The 22,213-nt window shown below is 37.2% G+C and overlaps 6 protein-coding genes across 9 annotated transcripts; 2 read left to right on the top strand and 4 right to left on the bottom strand.

Moving 5' to 3' along the window:
• Window positions 1-214: 214 nt before the first annotated feature.
• Window positions 215-7,476, bottom strand: eRF3 (eukaryotic translation release factor 3). 2 transcript variants are annotated; one of them, XM_011300123.1, is made up of 6 exons: window positions 6,924-7,476; window positions 5,761-5,954; window positions 5,562-5,682; window positions 4,595-5,364; window positions 3,999-4,431; window positions 215-3,444 (listed from the first exon to the last, which is right to left on the bottom strand). In XM_011300123.1, the coding sequence occupies exons 1-6, from the start codon at window positions 7,222-7,224 to the stop codon at window positions 3,401-3,403; spliced, it is 1,863 nt and encodes a 620-aa protein (XP_011298425.1). In that variant the 5' UTR covers window positions 7,225-7,476; the 3' UTR covers window positions 215-3,400. The 2 variants fall into 2 exon arrangements, with proteins under 2 accessions (XP_011298425.1, XP_011298427.1); XM_011300125.1 differs by having other exon boundaries at window positions 7,140-7,476.
• TyrRS-m (Tyrosine--tRNA ligase, mitochondrial) lies at window positions 7,020-10,224 on the top strand. Of its 2 annotated transcripts, none has more exons than XM_011300126.1 (4): window positions 7,020-7,073; window positions 8,242-8,450; window positions 8,604-8,753; window positions 8,913-10,224. In XM_011300126.1, the coding sequence occupies exons 3-4, from the start codon at window positions 8,614-8,616 to the stop codon at window positions 10,165-10,167; spliced, it is 1,395 nt and encodes a 464-aa protein (XP_011298428.1). In that variant the 5' UTR covers window positions 7,020-7,073; window positions 8,242-8,450; window positions 8,604-8,613; the 3' UTR covers window positions 10,168-10,224. The 2 variants fall into 2 exon arrangements, with proteins under 2 accessions (XP_011298428.1, XP_011298429.1); XM_011300127.1 differs by having other exon boundaries at window positions 8,242-8,456.
• On the bottom strand, window positions 10,222-13,563 carry LOC105263825 (coiled-coil domain-containing protein 40). Its single transcript, XM_011300291.1, has 7 exons — window positions 13,412-13,563; window positions 12,562-13,184; window positions 12,182-12,425; window positions 11,702-12,112; window positions 10,764-11,576; window positions 10,521-10,679; window positions 10,222-10,449 (listed from the first exon to the last, which is right to left on the bottom strand). The coding sequence occupies exons 1-7, from the start codon at window positions 13,526-13,528 to the stop codon at window positions 10,222-10,224; spliced, it is 2,595 nt and encodes an 864-aa protein (XP_011298593.1). The 5' UTR covers window positions 13,529-13,563.
• A 303-nt stretch (window positions 13,564-13,866) lies between these two features.
• LOC105263733 (uncharacterized) lies at window positions 13,867-15,375 on the bottom strand. Of its 2 annotated transcripts, none has more exons than XM_011300121.1 (5): window positions 15,247-15,375; window positions 15,064-15,192; window positions 14,929-14,992; window positions 14,409-14,548; window positions 13,867-14,231 (listed from the first exon to the last, which is right to left on the bottom strand). In XM_011300121.1, the coding sequence occupies exons 1-5, from the start codon at window positions 15,346-15,348 to the stop codon at window positions 13,956-13,958; spliced, it is 711 nt and encodes a 236-aa protein (XP_011298423.1). In that variant the 5' UTR covers window positions 15,349-15,375; the 3' UTR covers window positions 13,867-13,955. The 2 variants fall into 2 exon arrangements, with proteins under 2 accessions (XP_011298423.1, XP_011298424.1); XM_011300122.1 differs by having other exon boundaries at window positions 15,064-15,156.
• Window positions 15,376-15,733: 358 nt separating this feature from the next.
• LOC105263731 (uncharacterized) lies at window positions 15,734-17,337 on the bottom strand (the record flags this gene model as incomplete). Its single annotated transcript, XM_011300120.1, is given in 5 exon segments — window positions 15,734-16,001; window positions 16,188-16,391; window positions 16,607-16,747; window positions 16,876-16,988; window positions 17,192-17,337. Coding segments are annotated over 5 exon segments (762 nt in total). The 3' UTR covers window positions 15,734-15,740.
• Window positions 17,338-18,262: 925 nt separating this feature from the next.
• LOC105263730 (coiled-coil domain-containing protein 8 homolog) lies at window positions 18,263-21,986 on the top strand. The gene is made up of 3 exons (XM_011300119.1): window positions 18,263-18,394; window positions 20,544-21,136; window positions 21,391-21,986. Exons 2-3 carry the CDS (start codon window positions 20,566-20,568, stop codon window positions 21,879-21,881), a joined length of 1,062 nt encoding a protein of 353 aa, XP_011298421.1. The 5' UTR covers window positions 18,263-18,394; window positions 20,544-20,565; the 3' UTR covers window positions 21,882-21,986.
• The last annotated feature ends 227 nt before the right edge of the window (window positions 21,987-22,213 follow it).

Below are 22,213 nucleotides of genomic sequence, written 5' to 3'. Positions count from 1 at the left end.
GAACAAGATTTTTAGTTGTCAATTGTGCAGAGATCATTTTGTTTATTTAATTTTAATGTGGCTATTGTAAAAAAGGGAAGATTGAGTTTTCATGGGAAACGTGGATATTAGAAGTATTTACTGAAATCAAATTTTCTGATAAATTTATCAAGAGTTCTCTGTATTTTTTTTAACTCCATGGAATTGCCGTTTCGATGAGATTTTTTATATTTTCAGGAAATTAAAGTGTGTACCCCTCTCCACTGAGTTTTCCAATATTTGTGGATTATGGATCCACGTGCACTTCTCTTCGATCAAAAAGCGCTCTTCATTGATTGAGAAAATTATTCTCGATGATGAATTATGCAATGGAATATGTCCCTCGTACAAATGTTGACCCTACAATTAAGAGCACTCTCGCACACGCACCTCAATCGTTTTATTTTTATTATTATTTTGCACGTTTTTTTTTTCTCGAATTTCAATTAATTCTGGGAATTTTCATTTCTTGTCAAAAATTATCATCACCTCTAAGAATGCCTTGCGCGTATCACTCTCTCAAGCGATTTAAATTTTTTATGTATCATCTAATTATGCTTTGTTCGTCATGCCCATAAAAATTATTTGAATTCCATTCAGAGACTGATACGTCCCGTTTTCTCCAAATTTTTAAAAAATTCTTTTTTATACATCCACCGGTCGACGGACGGAGGATCAACGGATCCCACCGGCCAGGCTCAGATAATTAATTAAAAATGGTGGCGCATGTGATATATTATATAAAAATATGAATGTGACCGCGAGCCATTTATGTGGTTCACGCTAAGCCTCTTGGACATCTATTTTAATTTTTCCATTCTCAATCAACTTTTTGAGTTTTTTCATATTGATTAATGATCTTCGATTGAATTTTCATTAAATGTTACTCATTTTTTCTCTTTCAATAAAATCACACGCGCGAGAATGCCGATCTGGGTCTCCCATCGATTTTAATATTTTCATCAGCATCTCGCAGTCTATCCTCATAATTATATTCAATTACCTCATTAATAATATCCATTATTTCTACCTTATTAATTAATAATTAATAGTAACAATGGGGTCGTTGCCGATCCTTATTTTTTACAAGTAACTACCGTAGGTCACTAATTCCCAACGGCTTCACTGCGCTAAGAAATGTTTTATCATCCTCTTAATAATCCCTTTTATGTATCCTCGTTACAACTGCACACGCAAAACGTATCATCTCTTGCGATAATTCATTTGTTAAGTCAAGTCATAAATTGTTTATTACATATATTAGTTAGCATTAATCATTCATTGTTAAAAGCACTTTTTCAAACTCAAGTAAAACATCTTCTGACTCTCATCCATCGCTTGCAGATTTTTCCGTTTTTTTTTTTTTTAACTTTTTCAGGTTTTTCATTATAATAATATATTTTTTTGCGTTCGGTATCGACAAGGAAGTCGAGTGTTCAAGCATATATCCTTACATGTATATTACATACGATCCATATTGTTTTTCTCCTGGAAACTCACCTTCTGAGGCCTTACATTTGTCCCTTGAAATTTCAATTACCGGAAAATTAAAAAAATCACCTTGATGAGTTAAAAAAAAAATTTGATACAAATAAGATGTAAAGGTAAGATTCCTGGGCCGTGGCTCAAAAACTCGTAAACTCGTTTTTAATGGCAATAAAATAAGAAACAGTACAATAATAATAATACAGCAATAATAATAATAATATTTCAATTAGGTGTTCTTGTTGCATAAGACGTGTTTTACCATTCGATTTCGTGCCGAATTTTATTTGTATTTTGTGTAATCACTTGTTATTTTTTTGGCTCACTTAAAATTTCCCTTGCAACTAATTTTAATGATTCTCTCTTTCATTTTATCACCTCTTACCCACCAATTTAATAATTCTTAATAGATATTAGCACTAATGATGAAGAATAATGATATAATAATTCATAATAATTATTTATCTTCAGTTATTAATCTCTCCAACACAAAAACAAAATGTCCCTTTTTATAATTGTTTCTTCCTCGTATTGAGTTTCTCCCATCAATGGATATTTTCACTTCTATTACGCTATTTGAAATGAACAGAAATAATGCATAATTAATAATTGTACGCTTGTACATTCGTTAAGAAATAGAAAAAAAAAGAACAATGAGAGTTTCAGAAGAAATTAATTCTTCGTGTAAGAGGCTCACTTGTCCTCGTAATGTCCATTCCAACGAGTATATCGTCACAAATTTGTTTTTATTAATTACCATTTCTTGGTATGCTTGCACATTATCATTTACGAGACTTACTGCGTACTCTGTGCGCCGAATTTGAATTTGGCGGTTCGAGTCGACGAATGAGTAATTAGTCCACGCGTTTCGAGACATTTCCACTCGGGTGAACTTAATTTTTGTGTTTCTACTTTGATAATGAGGATAATAAGGATTTGCCGGCAATTTTAAATCACTATCTTTCGTTTTCTCACAGAAATGCCAAGGGCCGTCATCGAGTCTGCAAAATGCGCGTTTATGTCTCGAAAGTACTTGTTGTTTCAATTAGTGACAAAACCATGGATGTATGCAGTCCGGGATACATATAAGCGTGAGTGAACGTGCGTGACTGAATCTTTCTCATAATGATGAACAAAATAATTAGTGAAAAATATTTAAAAAAATAATTACACTAAAAGAACTTTTAAAATATTTATATTGAAATATTGTATGAATAGGAGGGAAATATTCATCTTAGTGAATATCACGTAAAAAAATGTATCCTCCTCAAATATTTGATGGACCGATTACATTCTGGATTGCGTGAGAGATCTCAATGTTACAGTAATAAATTGAAAATAATGACGGTATCCTCTTTGCGAGAGGTCGTTAAATCGTCATAAACTTCACGATAAAAAAATTGCCACTACAAGTTTTCACGAGTTTCTGAAAAAAAAAAAACGAATCACGCACGTTCATGTATTGTTTGTTTAACTCGTATCCCAATTGTCTACAAGGAATCAGCAGAACGAATGTATGAAGGAAATACAAGAGAGCAGTGGATAGAAACAACTATGATGTCATAGCAACACAATTATTTTTTGTTTTAAAATGTGTGTAAAAGTGTGATGCCACTACCCAAAAACTCTTCGGGGATAAAATAAGAGATGATTTTCAAAACTATTCCTTTTGAAATTGATCAACTGATTCGAACAATTCTGCTAGTGTTGATTTGTGCAACATCTTGTTGCGGCTCAATGGATCGTTGCAATTAAATAGGAGCTAATGTTGTTCTCGTGTTGCTGCCAATCAACATAGACACGTGATATTGCTATTTATTGTTTAAATTCTCATTTGCCATTGACCTGCAGTTACGATCGACGAAGTTGAGCAAAGTGGTGGAATTCGATGGTTCTCCTACTCGACCACCTTCAGCACCTTGCCGATGGCAATTGTTTTATCTGGAACAAATAATAACAGAATTTCAATGATGTACATTCAATTGAGAGAAAATATTTCACGCTCTGGGGATAGCTTCGGGGAAGGTTGAATTTAATAGTTTCGTCTATAATTTCAAAAAAGCGTTGTTGGAAAAATCAAATCCTCGGCAAAATGATCTTGCACTTTATATTTAAACACGTTCCACTGGAAGGATAAATTTACAAGAATCATTTGGATAATTTTCCAGGAGATAATGACTTTGATTACCTGCCTTCCATTGAAAGTGAAAGTTCTTAGAGCATTTTTTTTTGCATTCAATAACGAATTAGTAAAACGTAATGAGAAAAATTTAACAGTTATGGCAATTAGGTATTTATCGTTAAAGAGGAGAAAATTAGTTATATCGAAATCCGGTTATTTCTTTAGAAGCTTCATTACCTATATAATAGTATGTTTAATATAGAAGGCAGCTAATTCTCTTGAGAAAATACGTTGCAATAGAAAACAAATGGAAGAAATCTGAAGAATAAAATCTATTAGAAGGGATTATAGTTAATGAAATTAGAATACTTACTCTCGTCTCTGAGGGTGAATCGTCCCATTTGTTGAAATAGTTTGAATTTTTCAAGGCAAATAACTCCAGCACATTCTATTCTCATAATAGCAACCTGATCCTGTTTAACGAACCTCGGTCGAGTTTTGCTATATTCACCAGTTTTCTTATCAACAAGACATATAAGTGCCTTGACAGTGACTTCCTCCGCTGCGCAATGAATGTGCATAACTGCACTGTAACCAGCGCAGATAATGCTTTTGTGTTCTAATATGACAACCTGGGCATCAAAGGTCTTGCCAGTTTTAATGGGATTATTGCCGTCGCAGAGGACGAAGCCAGGACTGACGTCTTCCTCCTCGATACCCTTTAGTTTTATTTTCACATTTTCACCAGGTCCAACTGATGTAACTTCTTCGTCATCAGACCACAGTTGATCCACAGTAACCGCTGTCTGCAAGATGTTATTATGGATTTAACAATAATTGAAATTCAAAGCTTCCGAGACAAAAAATTGCTAAAACAACGAGTGGACTTGTGTACAGAAATATTTTCATTATATTTGAACCATTACAAACATAAATAAAATATAGAAACATAAAAATGAAAATAATTACCCTGTTTGGCATGACTAATAACGCTTGTCCTTTTTTCGCCTCACCAGCTTCGACCTTTCCCATGACCACCGTCCCCATATCTTTATACTTATCAACAATTGGCATGATGAATGGTCCATTACTCTTACGATTTAACGACGGCAAGGAATCGATGAAAGGTATGAAAGGTAGGCCCGAGTACCATGTGCACAGTGACTCTGGAATAGGATCCTTCAATCCAATTCCTAATTGTCCCGATACCGGCATAAATGTGAGATCCTTAGACGGATTAAATCCTAATTTGCGTAGATAAGGTAGAATTTTATCTCTGCACTCGTTGTATCTCTTCTCATCCCACTCAACAGTTGGATCATCCATTTTATTAACTAGTACTACAAGATGCTTAACACCAGCTGTTTTAGCAAGCATAGCGTGCTCCCTCGTCTGTCCGCCCCTGTCAAAGCCAGTCTCAAATTCACCCTTTCGCGCTGATATAACAAGTACAGCTAAATCAGCCTGCGCTGCACCACCAATCATGTTTGGTACAAAACTCTTGTGTCCTGGTGCATCCAAAATAGTAAAGTGCTTTCTCTCAGTTTCAAAGTACGCTCTGCCAACTTCAACTGTCTTTCCCTTCTCTCTCTCTTCCTGATTGGTATCGAGAGCCCAACTCAAGTACCACGTCTCTCGGCTTCTTTCTTTAGCCTCTCTCTCGTATTTCTCGAGTGTTCTCTTGTCTACCATACCTGTTAGAGCCATTATTTGACCACCAATTGTTGATTTACCAGCGTCTAAACACACCCAACAAACAAAATCATATAATGCACCTGCACATTACATTGCGCCATCTTCAATATCAAACAATTCTTCCAATAGAACAGAATATAATATTATCCTTGAACATCATAATTTTTACTTCATTCAGTTAAACAAATACCACCACTCCATTTGCCCCGGTTGAGAGAGAGAAAAAAACCATCCGACTCACCCACATGTCCAATAAAAACCACATTGACGTGCTCCTTTTTACTTTTAGTATCCTCGGTTACTTTGACAGGTTTCTTTTTAGTTACTTTCACAACCGCTTCTTCATCCTCCTCGATATCAGCCTGTGTTTAAAGATAAATTATGAGAATACATTCTCTTGCAGGAATCAAGTGGATTTGTAGGTGATGATAATAACGTACTTCTTCATTCTCTGGTGTTAGTAATGGATCGCCATCGACAGCAGCTTCTTCCCACGAATCAGCTGGCTGATGTTCAGGGCTACTGTTGCTGGCCTCTGGATCGGTGACACTGGGCGGTGGTGCACCCCCGCCTGCGGGTGGCTCTTCCATCCTGTTGCCGACAGGATCGGGTGGCAGAGCTGGTACAGTTGCAGCTGTAATTCAGATAGTCTTTATCATGTGTTTTCCCTGGGAGCAGAACAACTTCTATTCTTTTTCCTGGAAAAAAAATCTTTGAGATTACTGCAAAACTAGGGACTCCATAGAGCCATCCGTTTCGCAGACTATCCGATTTTTCTGCAAGAAAGAGAACGGTCATTTTTCTGCAACCTCTTTTATCTGAATAAATGTAAGCGAAAAAACATCAATTTGCTAATTTGGCACAGTTTCAACCATGATCGAATGTCGAAGCAGATTCTAGTGGGCTCTCTACAGGAATAAAACTCGAAAAAAAAAACTCATACGGTGAAAAATCGGCACGCACAAAAGGCAAGCTAGACGATAATTATTTCACATAATTCACGAAGCGGAATTGATTACAAAGTGTGTGTGTTCCGAAGAACAATGAGAGAGTAATGAGTAAAGAGAACTGGATGTAACCAACTGAGTACCATTCTATTTCTGGATGCTATCAGCATTTTCCAGAGTAAAATGAGAGAAAAAAAGTATCGAATGTGTGGTAACCCTCTTAGAAGGTACCTTGAGACGGTCAGTCCCCATTTGTACCGAATACGTCATCAAATCCACCCGCAACAGATGTCTCAATGTCTCCATGAAGAACCGAGTGAATAGACTGGAAATTTCACTGCAGTTTCTAGTCGAATGGCAATAGTGAATGCTAGAGTTATTTGTAAGTGAAGGGATTGAATTTTCTCCATACACATGGATGGAGTGAGAGACATTGAAAAGATGAAAAACTGGAAATAACCAGCTATATCATCGTCATTCAGGTTATCAATGTATAGCAGAGGGCGACGTGTGGAAAGAATGGGGTTATAGACGTGCAATGTCCAGAGATGGGAGCGTGTTGGCGTTGAAAAAATATTGAGAATTCAGGAGAATACTAATGAATTGAATGGATGGGAGCCATGCAAAATAGAAAATTGTGAATTGAATTGTCTAACCATGATGAGTCTCGGGTGGTACAAAGGTGGTGACGGCGACATCAGCAGTATTGGTATCACCAATTGGCGTGTCGCCTGTAGTACTCCCGGTACTGTTATCCACACAACTGTCGTCAACACTCGTTGGCAAACTCGTTGATGTTTTATCAGGTATAGTATTTATGCAGAAGGAAGGCACAAATTCCGCTGCATTAACGTTCAATGTTGAAAATTTACCCTCGATAAAATTACTGTCGGCAGTTGTCGTATCACCATTGTCCGCCTGCTGTTCCCACGAGTCTGGTGCTACGTTGTTCGCCATATTTATCAGTGTTTTAACGTTATCACTGTTACACTTACTTGTTTATTCACAATATAGTGGTTATTTAAACTGTATGTGTACGTATATTGTGTTTTAAGGGACTATTACAAATAGCTTTGATAGGTTTTTTTACTCTTTACTTTAAAAAAATAATTATTATATCCCTGGGTTAATAGCCGCGCACACTGCACACGCGTATGGTATATACGTCCGCGTGCGGTCCCCGTGGTCCGTTTTCAATCGCCACTGCTGCCTCTAGTTCCTCTACTTCACCGCCGGAACCGGAACTCAACTGCTTCAATCACTTCAATTACTCCATCAATCTCAAACATTCATTTCGCACTCATTTTTTTATTCATTATTATTATTATATATGTTTATTCATTATTTATTTATTATATTGTATTATGTCAAATTTATTGGGGGATGTTAACCTGGGGCTCATTTTAAACCAAAAAGATCAAGCATTTCTAACATCGGAGGAAATAAATTTCATTCAATTGAATATTTATTCTTCCTTCCTTCCCTCTCAAATCATCAGTTTTCTCCATCGCTCTATTTTATTATGAAGAACCCGAGAAATTTGTCGTAACACTTGAATAACTCATGTCATTTTTTTATTGATGTTTTAGTTGGGACAATTGTCATTTGTCTTTGTTATTCGAGAATTATTTAGACAGCATTCAATTCTGAAGGGTAATGTGTTCAATTTTTACTTGACCAGTGGAGATTCGAATGATTTCACCTTTTTTTTTCAAATTGAATCGGAAAAGGACCTTTTGACTCAAACCCTTTATTACAATCTGCAGACTTTGTACTCCACATATTTTGAAAATCCGAATTGAATTAATCATTGACCATTTTTTTCTTTGGGTTTATTTGTACTGAAATAATTGCGATGACACATGCGTGATAAAAATTTTAATATGACAACTGAAGTCAGTGTCGGGATTCCGTTTCATTCACCTTTGGTTGTCGCATAAATTTCGCCATTTTTCTTCTCTGTTTTCTCATTAGCTCCAGCACCTAGTGCTGTCTCGGCTGCTCCTGAAGGAATTAGCTGAACCAATGAGGAATGACACGTGGTTAGAGTCAACCCAGCAATTACTAAAAAATCATTCAAAGTAAACATTGTTGACATACTAAATGAATGGATCTCAATGAGTCGCCTATTTTTAAGAAGAAAGGCAATTGATTAAAAAAACATCAGGTTCCATTCATTGAATGTAAGTGTAAGTCACTAATTTCCTATTTTCATTCCTAAAGATTAAATAAAGACAGACAAATGTCAAAAGGTCGTATGCATCTGATTCAAGTACTAATGAGCTTGAAGATCCAATGCAAGTAGATAGTCAATGATTTAATTGATCGGTTTCTAGATAATTGAACATGAGTTGGAGTCGCACCTTAAGGTTATGTGCCACCGGCAAATCAGTCCTACGGATTGACCAGAGATATTACACAAACAGGAATATACTATCCCTTCATGACAGGGGTATGTTCCAGGAGATGTTTCCAGAAAACGCTGGGTATGAAATTCCGAGTAAATGATGGGACGTGATTAACTCTAAATTCTCGTAATATCCGTCAGTTTTTATGTTAATGAGGATTGAATGGGTTTTGATTTTTGTTCATTCAAACAAATGGAAATAGTTTGAAATTTTATTGAATTAAAATTTTTCATGCAGTCCTGAAATGAAAGCTCTACTAGTGGGTTCTCCTCAAACTGCTTACGCGGGTTTTGATCCAACGGCTGAAAGCCTCCACGTAGGAAACCTACTGGTCCTCATGAACTTATTGCATTGGCAACGAGGAGGTCATCAAGTTATTGTTCTTCTGGGGGGAGCAACTGGACAAATTGGGGATCCCAGTCACAGAACGAAAGAGAGAGATGAAATGAACGCAGCAGTGATTCAACAGAACATCGAGGGAATTAGAAAAAATATTGAAACTATTTTTCAATATCATAAGGCTCACTTTTGGATTGATAAGGATAACGAGCCACTCAAGACTCCAATTATTCTGAATAACTTGAGCTGGTACAGAGATTTAAATGTTATTCAATTCATCAAAGGCATTGGCAAGTATTTCAGACTGGGGACGATGATGGGAAGGAGTTCCGTACAGTCCAGATTGAATTCAGAAACCGGAATGAGCTTCACTGAGTTCAGTTATCAAGTCTTCCAAGGGTACGACTGGTTGTACCTCTTCAAACATTATCAATGTAAATTTCAAATCGGGGGGAATGATCAGATGGGGAACATAATGTCTGGACACGATCTCGTGAGGAAAGCCACGGGGCAACAGGTGTTTGGGTTGACACTCCCTCTGATCACTGCTGAGGGTGGTAAAAAATTCGGCAAATCTGTGGGGAATGCCGTGTGGCTGTCGCCGGAGAAATCTTCGCCCTTCAATCTTTACCAGTTTTTTATCAGGACTATGGATTCCGATGTCGAGAATTTTCTAAAACTCTTTACGTTTCTGGATTTGAAAACCATTGGACAAATCATGAATAGACAAAATAAGGCGCCTGAAAAGAGAGAAGCCCAGAGAATATTAGCTGAAAATGTTACATTGCTGGTTCATGGAGAGGAAGGTCTTCATGCGGCTAAGCAAGCCTCTGCAGTCCTCTACGAAAACTCCCTCGACTCTCTCTCAAAGATGAGTGTTAATGACCTGATCAATGTCTTCGAGGGTGCCAAAGTATCAGAACTAGCGCCTGAGCCTGGAATCACAACCTACGGACTCGCTATGAAGATAAACTGTTTCAAAACACCACATGACGCTCAAAGAATTATCTCAGCTGGTGGATTCTACATAAACCACAGTAAAATCATGAATGTCAACGAAGTAATCACTCCTGGAATTCATATCCTACCAAACAATACAACTTTAGTAAGAGTCGGGAAGAAGAACTACCACGTGGTGAGGTGGATAATGTAATGTGACTTATGTTAGATGATAATTTATTTTAAGTAATTAAAAGTGTTACAAAAACTACGTGGCTTGAACTGTCAAGATAATTTTCCTGATGTCCTCCTTCAGATGAGGGAAATCTCGATTTGTTTCCTCCATAATTTCCGACAACTGGACATTCATAGTCCTCTGTTTCTCCAGCTCATCGTTCAAGGTTGTCTCTGATTTGAATAGCATTTTGTATTTACCATCGCGAACATTTTGTAACATTCGCACTTTTCTTTGCTTTCTGACTAAACATTCGAGTTTCTGGAAATAATGCAAGTGCACGAATAATGCACGGTATAAACCTTGTGAAGTAATCATTTTGTTAGGCTTACATGATTTTTCAAAAGTTCCCCCTCTGAAATTTGACGATCAATATCAGGAATTTCGTCTCGATAAGACTTGAGGAGCTCTCGATTTTCGTCGATTTCCGCTTGAAGTTTCGCTCGAGCTGTTTCTAATTCTGATACAGCATTTTCCATGGCCTTCGTATCCTATCATATTCATAATTACGTTATTAATTTCTCCACATGGAAGACCCATTCATTCAATAATCAGTGGATAAATGGAAAACTTACTTTCGTCACTTGCTTAATCTTCATTTTTCGATCATCCATCCTCTTCTGCATTATCACCTTCTTGTTATGAATTCCCTTGGGGTTCTTCTTCTCCTTGGTGAGGGCCCCATCAATAATGACTTCCCTTCTCGCAACACAATGCTCCATATCCCTGATCATTTTTTCCTGCGCCTTTCTCAAATGTGACAATCTCATTTCCATTTTATGAATTTCACTCTTCATCATGGCAATGTCCCCTCCAGTGCTTCGCTCCTCCTTAATGATTTTCAATGTCTCTGCAGCCAATTTCATTTTTTTCTCCCAAGAAAAATAGTCGCGATGGGCGGCATAGAGCCTCTCCTCAAGCATCACCTTTTCCTCTTTCAACTCTTTTATTTCCGTCTGCAGTCTCACCAATTCCACTTCTGCCTCCCTGAGGGTTTTCACATATTCATCCTGAGTGCTGAAATTTTTATCCAACAGATTGTTACGCAATTCTTTTCTCTCGGCTAAGAGACTGTTGGTTCGGAGCAATCTCTGGCGAAGCTCCTTCATTCGTCTATCGATCTTCTCTTCGTTTTTCTTCTCCTTCTCCAGGGTGTACTCCAGTTTCAGATTCTTCTGCTCCATTATAGTTATTTGCCTGCTCAGACGGTTCAGCTCCTGCAGCTGAGTATTTCGTTCTTGACTAAGATTCACCATGTTTCCCTCTTGACGCAGCCAATATTTCTGGGACTCTTGATTTTTTGCGTCTAATTCGTCAATTTTTTTTTCTAGAGAAACAATCTTCAGATCTTGAGTAGTCGTGTCCAGCGTTCCACCCGTTCTGATCATCTGTAGAAATAAAATCCCATTATTTTTGTGATGACTTTTCAATAACTCGATTATTATTATTTTTCATGTTTTTCATTTTTCATTTTTATGTGAATTTATAATAGTTTGAAGTGGATTAAGATTACCTCCACAATATCTCTATTCAAGTCTGCAATTTTCTTCTGCTTCTTCTCGATACTCAACTCGGACCTCTCTATCTCTATTTTTATTTGATTGAGCTCTTTCTCTTTGAGGATATTCCCTTTACTCAGCTCCTCCAAGTCCTCTTTCTCAGCTGTAACGAGATTTTTCATTTTCTCCAATTCAAATAAATTCCTCCCATAATGGTTTTCAGTTTGCAACATCGTCAGCTCAAATTGGTTTACGGTTTCCTTGGCCTCTCGGACAATTTTGTTGAGATACATAGCAGTCTTGTCATGAGTGACTTTGTCGCTCAATTTCGTCAATAATTCCTCCTCGACAGTGGTCTTCTCATTTGCTAATTTCTCCGACTCTCTATCCAAAATTCTCTCTTCATTCTTAAGTCCTTGAAATTCCTGGAGAGCAATAAAGTTAGATATAAGTCTGACATTATGTCACCTGGAATATTTTTAATGATTAATTACGAAAGAAACGGCGTCGTAATCGGCTTCTGTTTTTTCGAGCATTTTCGCAACGTCAATTGTCCTGTACTCCAAAACATCGGCCCTATCCTTCTCCATTCCTATAGCTGTTTGATTACATCTGATATCCTCTTCCAATCTAGTCTGCAGCCCAGTTAATTTCTCGTTTATTTCCATTTCTCTCGAAGTGTCTCTCTTAGTTTTTTCGAGTCGAACCTGAAGAGTCTTGAAGGACTCTCTTATTTTACTAAAGTAAAAATGAGGAAATTCCAATTAAAACGCGTTTGAATAATTCAAGAGATTTATCAGTCATGTACCAATTGCTCGAATGTATGTTCTTTTTTTATCGGAATTTTGGAATCAAACTTATCCTTTACTGATACCTTCTTTCAGTGGATAACTCCTCACTAATTTTATCCCTCTGCAAAATATTAGCAACAACTCGATTCCAAGCTGTTAAAAGTCCCTTCCTCTCTCTCTGCAGAGCTCCAAAATCAGCATCAGCATCCGAAATAGTTTGTCCAACAGTAACTTTGTCTTCAGTCTTGGTTACCTGTTGTCTTCGCAGATCTTCGATCTCCTTCTCCAACTTCCAAACCTCCTCCTCCAATTTCAGAAGGAGATAGTCCTCCTGCTGTTTTTGTCGAATCAATTCTCTCTGTACACTTGCGTCTTTCTCAGACATTCGCTTCGAGACACTCAAATGGTTTGAGACTTCCACTTCAAATTCCTCAAAATGCTTACATTGAGATGATAAACTCTCGAGTTCTCTCGATAATTGTTCAACTCTCCGGCGCTCTTCGTCCGCCTCTTGACGAACTTTATTACGCAGTTCCTTCTTCTCTTTTAAACGATATTGATTCTCCTCGCGAGATTTTTTGAGATCCTCTAAAGATGATATGTACTTCTCCATCGATGTTTCTTGACGAGATATTTCCCGTTGTGCTTCATACATTTCCATTCCCTTTTCTTCTCGCTTCCTGGATGCTTCTTTATTAGACGCTTGCTGTTAAATATTTGCAATTTTTTCAATTACTCTGGTTTTTATAATTCATCGGAGAATAATTATTTTTTTAATCCGAAAATCATTCTTTTATATAATTGAGCTATCCTCACGAAACGATTATGCAACTGCATGGTCATTATTAGAAAAAAAAGTATAACGTATTCTCCTTCGTTGACAATTTTAGTAATTGAATAATCATCATCAAATTTTGTTGATAAAATCCTCACCAGTTCAGCAATTTCTGTCGTCAGTCTCTCATCAACTCGTAGCAGATGACTCCTCAAAGCCTCTTGAAATCTCCTCATGAGAGGATCATCCGGATCCAGTACTTTGAGTGATTGCATTTTCTCCTCATTAATTTTCTCACTGTCTCTCCAACTTTTGAATTCTAATGAATCGCCATCACGCTGCGGTATATTCGGATCCACAGCCGCTGACATTTTATCAATTGAATGAAGAAAATCTAGAGCTCGAGACACTTCTGCATTTGTAAAAAGTGAATACCAGGTTGACGCAATTTCACTGGTGTTTGTTACCATGGAAACAAACGTCAGAGGTAGCCCTTACTAAATACCAATTACTTACACCTGCTACACATACAAAAAAAATACAAAAAAAAATACAAAAAAATAACAAAAAAATAACAAAAAAAGATACCCAGAAATATTGAGTTCCACCGGATTTTATATTTTATGAGAAATAATTAGAATTAATGATTAATCATAAATGGTAAGGAGGCCGTTCATCAGGATTAGGAGGTGCTCCGATGAATTATCCTGCTGATGGTAGGAGTGGATACCGCTTGTTTCTGGCGGCATTGATTTTTGCCTGATGAGCTGCTGCATTGGCTTTCTGCACAGCTTGACGGGTTTCCTCCAGGTCGGTCTTAACGCATTTCGATCTTTTCGAGAGCTCCGACAATCTGTGTTTAGCAGCATCCACCAAGTGATGCTTATCCATCAGCTCATGTTGAGCTCCTTGCGCTGCACCTTCTGCATTCTGAAGATTTGATTGGCCAGCTTGAAGAGCTTGATTCAAGGCCTTCAACTTGAGTGATTTCCATAAAGATTAGAGTCATTGGTATAATTAAATAGAATTAATCTATTCAACGAAAGGTATTAATAATAATATCTGAGGTGATTGGTTCTAGAACAATTGTAATTCTGTCATTTTTTTTTCTTATCTACAATTTTATAATAGAAATGAGAATATAAGCTGTTTTACTTCTTGTTGTGCTTGACCTGCTGCTTGCACAGATCGGTCGACGTGTTGTTTCGTCTGCTGAATTGTTGCCATTTCTTCCCTCACAACGGCTTCCGCCTCTTTCACTTCCTGTTGGAGTTGGGCCACAACAGTTTCTTTCCCTATCAATATATGAAAAATTTATAATCAATTCAATCGAACTTATTTAGCCATTAGTTTTGCTATCCTCCAACCACTTTTTATTCTTATAAATTTCTAAGAGATGTACAAAAATTACACCTGAAATTTGTGAAAAAAATCACTGAATAATGATAAGACTCGAGGGTGGAACCCTTTTTCGCATTAATGTGATGACCAGCTCGTCAAAAACTGAAAGAAAATGAAAAGCGATCGAGGAGCAACAATTTATCTCTAATAAAAGAAAACCGTAAGGACCAAAACCTTGAATTACGTTTAAATTGTTGCTGATCTTTTACTGAATTGACGTTTAAGGTACTTACGTCACTCTGTTTTTAATCTATCGATATAATTCGGCCTATACCTGATAATTCAACCTCAACGACTTTCGCTGCTTCCAGTGCCTTTTCCGCAAGCTGAGCCTTGACCTGAATAATATTTCTTCAATTACTTCACAGATCTATGGAATAACCAATAAATAAACAAATTAATGGATTACTTGATGGGCTGCTTGTGCACCGGCTATATTCTGCGCATCCGATGCAGCTTTCGCCTGTTGAGCAGCTTTTTCCGCGATTTTCGATGATTTTTTCTGAGATAAACTTTCAGGCCCATTACAAGATGTCCCCTGGGTTCACTATAAGTTGTTACTCAGTAGATTCTTGCATTTCATCTAACATACCTCACTCAATTCGCGCGAACTCCTCGAAATTTCTTGAGCTAAATTCCCGATTGTCCAACTCAGTATAAAAATCATTACTGCATTCATCCATTTTTGCCGCATGTTTCCTATAATTCCAAAGAGATTGACAGCTCGTCATAAACTATGTCAATTGTTTTCACCTATTTTTCCTTCAATTTTTTTCATAATGAAATTATTTATTTTTAATTATTTTTTTACAACAATTTTTCCTTTTTTATTAATCATTATTTTTTATAGCCAATAAAGCGGTTTTCGTGGAAGAACTTGAAATACAAATAGAGAAATATTTTCATAGTTTTCGGGGAACAAGATTAAATTGAAATCAAAGAAGTTATTTAAGTAATATCCTGCAAAAACAATTATACACGTCGATCTGTCATCTCGTTATTATATTTATTTTTCGTAAGTTACAATTAAGAATTACAATTGAGAAAATTTGATAATCAATGAAATCTTGAATAATCGAGGCAAATCTAAGTTTTCACTGCGGTATCATGAGTGACTTTGACTCGAGCGTCTCTTGCAGAAGATTCAGCTCTGACTGCAGCTTGATTAGTCTTCGCTAAATCGTTCTTAGCTTTTTGCAATCTAGCTTTGAGTTCGTCAACCCGTTTTTTAGCTGCTACGAGCAACTGCTCCTTCTCTCCCAAAGATCTTCGAGCACCCTCTGCTGCTGTCCTGGCATTGCTCAAATTTGATTTCCCAGTTTCCACCGCACGCCTCAAAATATCGATCTAATTAACATATTTTCCAAACAGAAAAAATAATTTTATATAAACTTGTGCTGCAATTAAGGACCAAATGACCTGAGGTCCACTGCTTAAAAATGATTAGATTAATTAATTAATTGCTTTTGTAGGGGAAATGGCAGGGATTGCATAATTAAGATAATTAGGATTTATTGGAGGGATTAGAGGGACCTGTTGATGGGCGTCTTTAGCAGCTTTGTTAGCAGCAGCAACATTCTCCTGGGCCCTTTGAAGACCCAGAGAACCTTCACGAACGACACTCTGAGTTTCCTTGGTCTCCTCGCCTAGTTGTTCCACCAACGCTATCTTCCCAATCAGCACCGCTTCCGCAGCCTTTGATGCACGAAACGCTTTCTCTGCCAGCTGGGCTTTTACCTAATCGAAAAAAAAAATCACAGCAGTGAATCATTCAGAGTTTCGTGTCTGAATTTCGATGAGTTGTTAAAAATAAATAAATAAATGAGCGTCCTTCGTAAAGAATTGGAATGACTTTCAATTATAAAATTCATGAATATACAACCAACTGAATAAATTGGTAGAATTGGGTAAATACAACGAATTAATTTTAGGAGCAATTAATAATTATGTACTTGATGTGATGCCTGTTTTGCAGCAATATTTTGAGCATCAGATGCAGCTTTGGCTTCTTGTGCAGCATGACTCGCTATGTCGCCTTTTTCAGAATCATTTTTTTCATTTGCATTGCGAATCTCTCTGATACCACTGCCTCCCTGTAGATTCAAAGGAAATAGATAGATGTGGAAGAGGAGGTATTGACAATTATATAATCCCGTGGAGCAGTTGTATTTTGTGGTCAATGGACCAAAAAAATTGTCTACCGGAGAGAAAAGTCACTCACCCGAGGTCTTGCATTACGATCACGAGCTATTGAATCGATATCGATACGAGGCCCTACCTGTACTCGTCCCCCAACAGCTTCAAAAGATTTCAAATTTCCAAACGTCAGGACAACTAAATATCAACGATTAATTGAATCATTAAACAATTTGATTAAAAAAATTCATAACTGAGCGAAAAATATATTTCAATCGATGACATGTCGACTCACGAATTTATTTTTAAAAAATTTCTGTTCAATTTTTCAAAACCAAACTAAATTTTTCTTGGCATAGATATATTTTTCTGACTATTGAAAGTGATTGAATTGAAATTACCTAAGTAAAGACCACAAAGAAATTGATTAACCCTCTTGGACATTCCGAAAACCGAGAAGCAATCTCTCCTGCGAAGTTAGTCATAAAATTTTTTTTCCAAACATTCAGATGAGGCGCAACTTTCCCCAGCAAAACAGTCGTCACTCCTTAAAATCATGTAAGAGATATATGAACCAATTAATTAAGTAGTCAAGCATAACTCATTCTAGCTGCTTTCATAGCTTCGTTTATTGTCACTCTACTCTATATTTACCTGCATGATAATGAGACCCGTGTGAAAGTAAGAGCGAGGGCGTGCGTCATACTCGAACATTTACTTAGTACCCTAATATATACATAATACTTAGTTAACTATTCCGGATCTTGGGCGGGCAGTATTACGACTGTTCTGAAACTGATCTTTCCAATTTTTTTTATTCAAATTATGGAAACGATAAAAAATTTATGGCCTACATCAACTCGTTTTGGTATTCACATGAACAAAATATTCAATGAGATCAACTATTTTCTCATTTTATCGAATTATCTAATAAGCACTAGATCAAAGATGAAAGCATCACAAAACTTTTTTGTAAACTGTTTTTTTTTATAAATTTCCGAAATTACAGGTCCTCATCTTTTTACGTAAATCAATAATCAATACATTGTGAAATAATTTTTATTTTTCAAAAATAAATTGCGTTATCGACTTTCCACATTTGCCATTGAGTTTTTCTCAATAAAAAATCGCGAAGATTCTTAACAGCTTTTTTTACACTATTTGTATATTTTATAATTTTCCAGGGAAAATCGTAAACCAGAGACTGGGCAGGATGTGATGCCAAGGTCATGAGATTCCTGCAATTTGTGAGAAAGCTTTGCGTTTTGATCATTAATCGCAATTAGCTGGAGATTTTTAATCGTCTTATTGGGATTGAATTCCAATGCGAAACCTGTGGATTTTTAAAATGAGCAGAATAAGTGATAGGACCATTGAAATCTCAGCCGGAGGCATTGATTTGTTCTATTCTGTTCTATTCTGTTCGTCACGAAAGCCCGAACAAACTGGAGGAGCGCGGGTATAAGAGCTCCATTGACTGTCCAGCCACCAATCAGTTCTTACTTGTATCCGTCGTGAAAGGGTTACTTCTGTTTTATTCTGTAATATCTCAGTGTGAATTACGCTTAGTTTGCTACAACAGTGAAGTTTCAATATTCCAATTGGTAAGTACACTCACAAATAATATAATCCAATTATTTCTATTTCTCCAGCCTTCACTGATTCACCCCCATGAAAATATTGACTCACTCCAGACTTTATGGATCGAATTAATTACTCTAATTAATATTCATGTCCGTCCCGATCTCTAATGACCCATTATTAAATAATCATTTAATTGTAAGGTTGCTTTTTGTCTCATAAAGTATAATAAACTAGTAAGTAATTAACAAAAATCATAATATCAATTATGGAAAATAATAATTAATGAATTGAGCAGCGAGAGGAAAGAATAAAACATATTCTAATTAATATTCAGTAAAAAGAAGTGAGTAAGTCTTTAGGGGAATTACTCTAGGACTTTTCAGGATTGTTCACTTGTTAATTGTTCATTATCATAGTAAAATGCGTGAAGGGTGGAACATTTTGGGTGGAAGCCAATGGGAAAAATGAATGTATGGCGTTATAGGAGCGCCGATAGAAGGTCGATGTTCACCAGGGCGATTTGAAAGGCAGAGATACCTGCCTTTGCTAAAAAATTCAATAAGTAAATAAAATTGCAATATTTTCTCGTGGTAAATGTAAATTTTTGCTTTGGTAGAGAGGGTGGGAGCTCGTTTACCTCTAAACAGAGTTAAACATGACTTTCAGAGCGCAACCAAACCGGCCAGTTGTACATTCACATGGTACCTAAACTATTTTCATACGTACATGATACATGATTTTTACACGTACAGTTCAGATGCAAGAGATATAGTTTCTTTAAAAATAATAGAACAGCTGCAGTCACGATTGGCACGAGAATGGTTGTAACTCGACGACTTCAATTGTCCGTGTGATTTAAATCACCTCATGAAAACTGTAATTCACATCCCCAATTGTTCTCATTGAGGCGTGGCTAATGAAATTCACTAAGAGATCGCTGATTAATTGCTACCGACCGGAGTCATTTCATTTAGTTCTCTTATTTTTACTCCCTGGAAATTCAATGGACAATTACACGTCAATTATCGACTCTGTTATTTTCATTCCAGTGTATTATTTATTTAGTTTATGATTATTATTTTTGATATTAATTAATGAGATTATTAATGATAATTTTACCGCTAAATCTTTGGTAAACTCAGATCGTATGGAGCTTCATTGAGAGATTTGATTGCAACAGAAAAAGGTATCCTCAATGAAATTATTGCGTCAATAGTTCGATAACATTCATATCGATCCTTCAATGATTACGATTTTTTCACAATAATCAGTCGATCTAAAAGTAGAAAGTCATAATAGGATACGGTTGATTAATCAAATTAATTGGAACCGTGAAAAGTAATCATTTGATTGTTCAATGTCGATGGTAAAATTTTATATTCAGAAACATGCAATAGCCAGATATTGCATCACATTCGCCAATCGCGATACGAAAATTACGCATGACTGGACCCGCTTTCAACGAGTTTTAATGCTTGTCACCAGTACTCAAGGGGTAAAAACAAAGACTAGGTTCTCCAGGTGTTGCTCCCTCACTCTTTGTCTTATCATGGTTTTTCTCATTCACCTATCAAACTCAATTCGGCACGGACATCGCTCCGGGTGATCAGTCAAGCGATGAAGGAGAGAAATTATCATGACTGCTCTTCCATCAATCGATCTCAATCTTCCGGTACGACAATGAAGTTTCAGCATTCCTTCAAAGATCATCGAATCTTTTTATTTCTCCAGTAATCCGTGTTTTCCATCAATTTTTTTTGAATGTCTAAAATGCAAATAGAAAAGAAAATATATTTAACGCTCTGTTTCTATAATTTTTTTTTTAATTCGTACTATTCCAAATTTACTGGGTTACTTAAATAAAAAAATTTACTTGATATTAAAAGCGGAATTTCTAACACGAAGAAACTACTTTTATGACACGAGAGACAAAAAAGACATCACACTTGTTTTTCACTGTGAGTAATAAAAAAAAATTTATGCTGTATTGCATTAAAGGATTACCTTCTACTCCAGTAACATTTTTATGTGAAGATAATTTGCGCGGAATGATAATTAGTGACTAAGATTTAATAATTGCTCTTACCTTCACAATCTGATTATCCTTCGATGCTCATGCGTCCATGAGGGAATGAAACTGAATCGAATTGATGTGACTTTAATCAACAGATTTAATGAAATAATATCCACGATGTACGTGAAATTCATTGTCATCCTGGGTTTGGTGGGTCTTGCTGTGGCCGGTGTAAAACCAATTAAAGACGCTCGTAAAACCAGAGGATACGCACCGGGCTATGGAGATGCTGCCCTGGGTGACTACACCCTGGTGAGCGACTACGTGCAACCGATAGGACGTGCAGACAGTCAACCTGCACCTTCACATCACGGTCTTCCTGCCAAACCCGGTTTCAGCGTTGGAGGTGGTCTTGTCTCCATAGCTCGAGGCTCAGCCGACCAAGCACGAACTGCCCTCGGTAACCAACACTCCGCCGCTGGTCAAGCCGCTTATGTAGCTAAAAATCAACTCGCTCAGAGTGCAGCGCAGAGTGCAGCAACTGCCAATGCTGCATTCGCTGGCAAACAAATTATCTTCCTTGGACTGCAGCAGCAGTCTGCTGATGCTCGCAATGCCATTGATGGAGAGAAGAGACAGCTAGAACAAGCGGCTAGGGCAGCCCAAGCAGCCAGAAATGCTGCTCAACAAGCTATGCACCAGGTCCAAGTCATCACCGCTGCTCTCAACGCCGCTCAAGCCACTCAAGGTAACTCCAACCGTTTTTTAATATTATTTTTTTTTTATTCTTGTCGTCTTTGAGGGTTTTCGTCATATTCATGAGACGAATGTGAGTGAAATGAGGAGTTGATTGATGAAAAAGTGGGATTTTGGAAAGCAATTGGCCTATTTATATTTTAGCATATTTTTTCGTATAAAAAATAAACAAGTGTCTGAGGCTATGATGGATATAATATTAGAGGGTTCTCATAATTAATCATTATGTATATCTAAATTGTTCAGATCATGCATCTCAAGCTGCTGCGGAAGCTGCTGCTGAGCTCGCCGCGCAGACAACGATGCTGGGGCAGGCAAAAGCTCGAGCTCAGACAATTGATGAGCAGCTGGACGCCGCACGAATTGACTTCGAAGCCACTCAGTCAGCAAGAGACAAGGCCCAAGCCGCTGCCCAACAAGCGCAAAATAATGCTGCTGCAGCTGCCGCACAAGCAGCAGAGAGTGCAGCAGCCAATCACCCAGGATTGACTGTCGCTGAAGAGGAGGATGGACACTCCGCCCTTCCAGCACTTCCTGCCAAGATCCAGCCAGACAGCCATGAAGAAATCGTCCAACACGATGCGTACCTTCCACCCACCCAGTATGAGGACGTTGATCATGAACAAACACTTCTCATCCACAGGAATTCCCTTCAATCTGCTCCCCACGCACTCTTCCAGGCTCATCAGGGTATAGCTGATAGTGCAGATGAATATGACTACAAGGGATACTATTAATGCATTAGATTATGATTTTTTTCCCTTTGTAGATGCATTTGTACAGAGTTTGATAACGGAGAGACTCTGATTTCTCACTTGAAAAATTAATATGTTTTTACATAATTGTGTTGCTGTCATTCATTCGTCCTTTCCTTTCCTTCAGACTTTCATTGAGCTTTCCAAAATTCAAAGTTTTCAAAAAAGTGTCAGGGGAGCATGGAAATCGAGGAGTCATTCACTGAAATTGAAAAATGAAAAATTTTCAAAAAAGTATCAGGGGAGCATGAAAATCGAGGAGGCATTCACTGAAATTGAAAAATTTAAAATTTTCAAAAAAGTATCAGGGGAGC

The sequence above is a fragment of the Fopius arisanus genome, unplaced genomic scaffold, assembly GCF_000806365.1.
Source record: "Fopius arisanus strain USDA-PBARC FA_bdor unplaced genomic scaffold, ASM80636v1 scaffold00016, whole genome shotgun sequence".
Taxonomy (NCBI): domain Eukaryota; kingdom Metazoa; phylum Arthropoda; class Insecta; order Hymenoptera; family Braconidae; genus Fopius; species Fopius arisanus.
The sequence above is the reverse complement of the archived record's forward strand: the minus strand, read 5'-3'. Positions and strand labels throughout refer to the sequence as shown.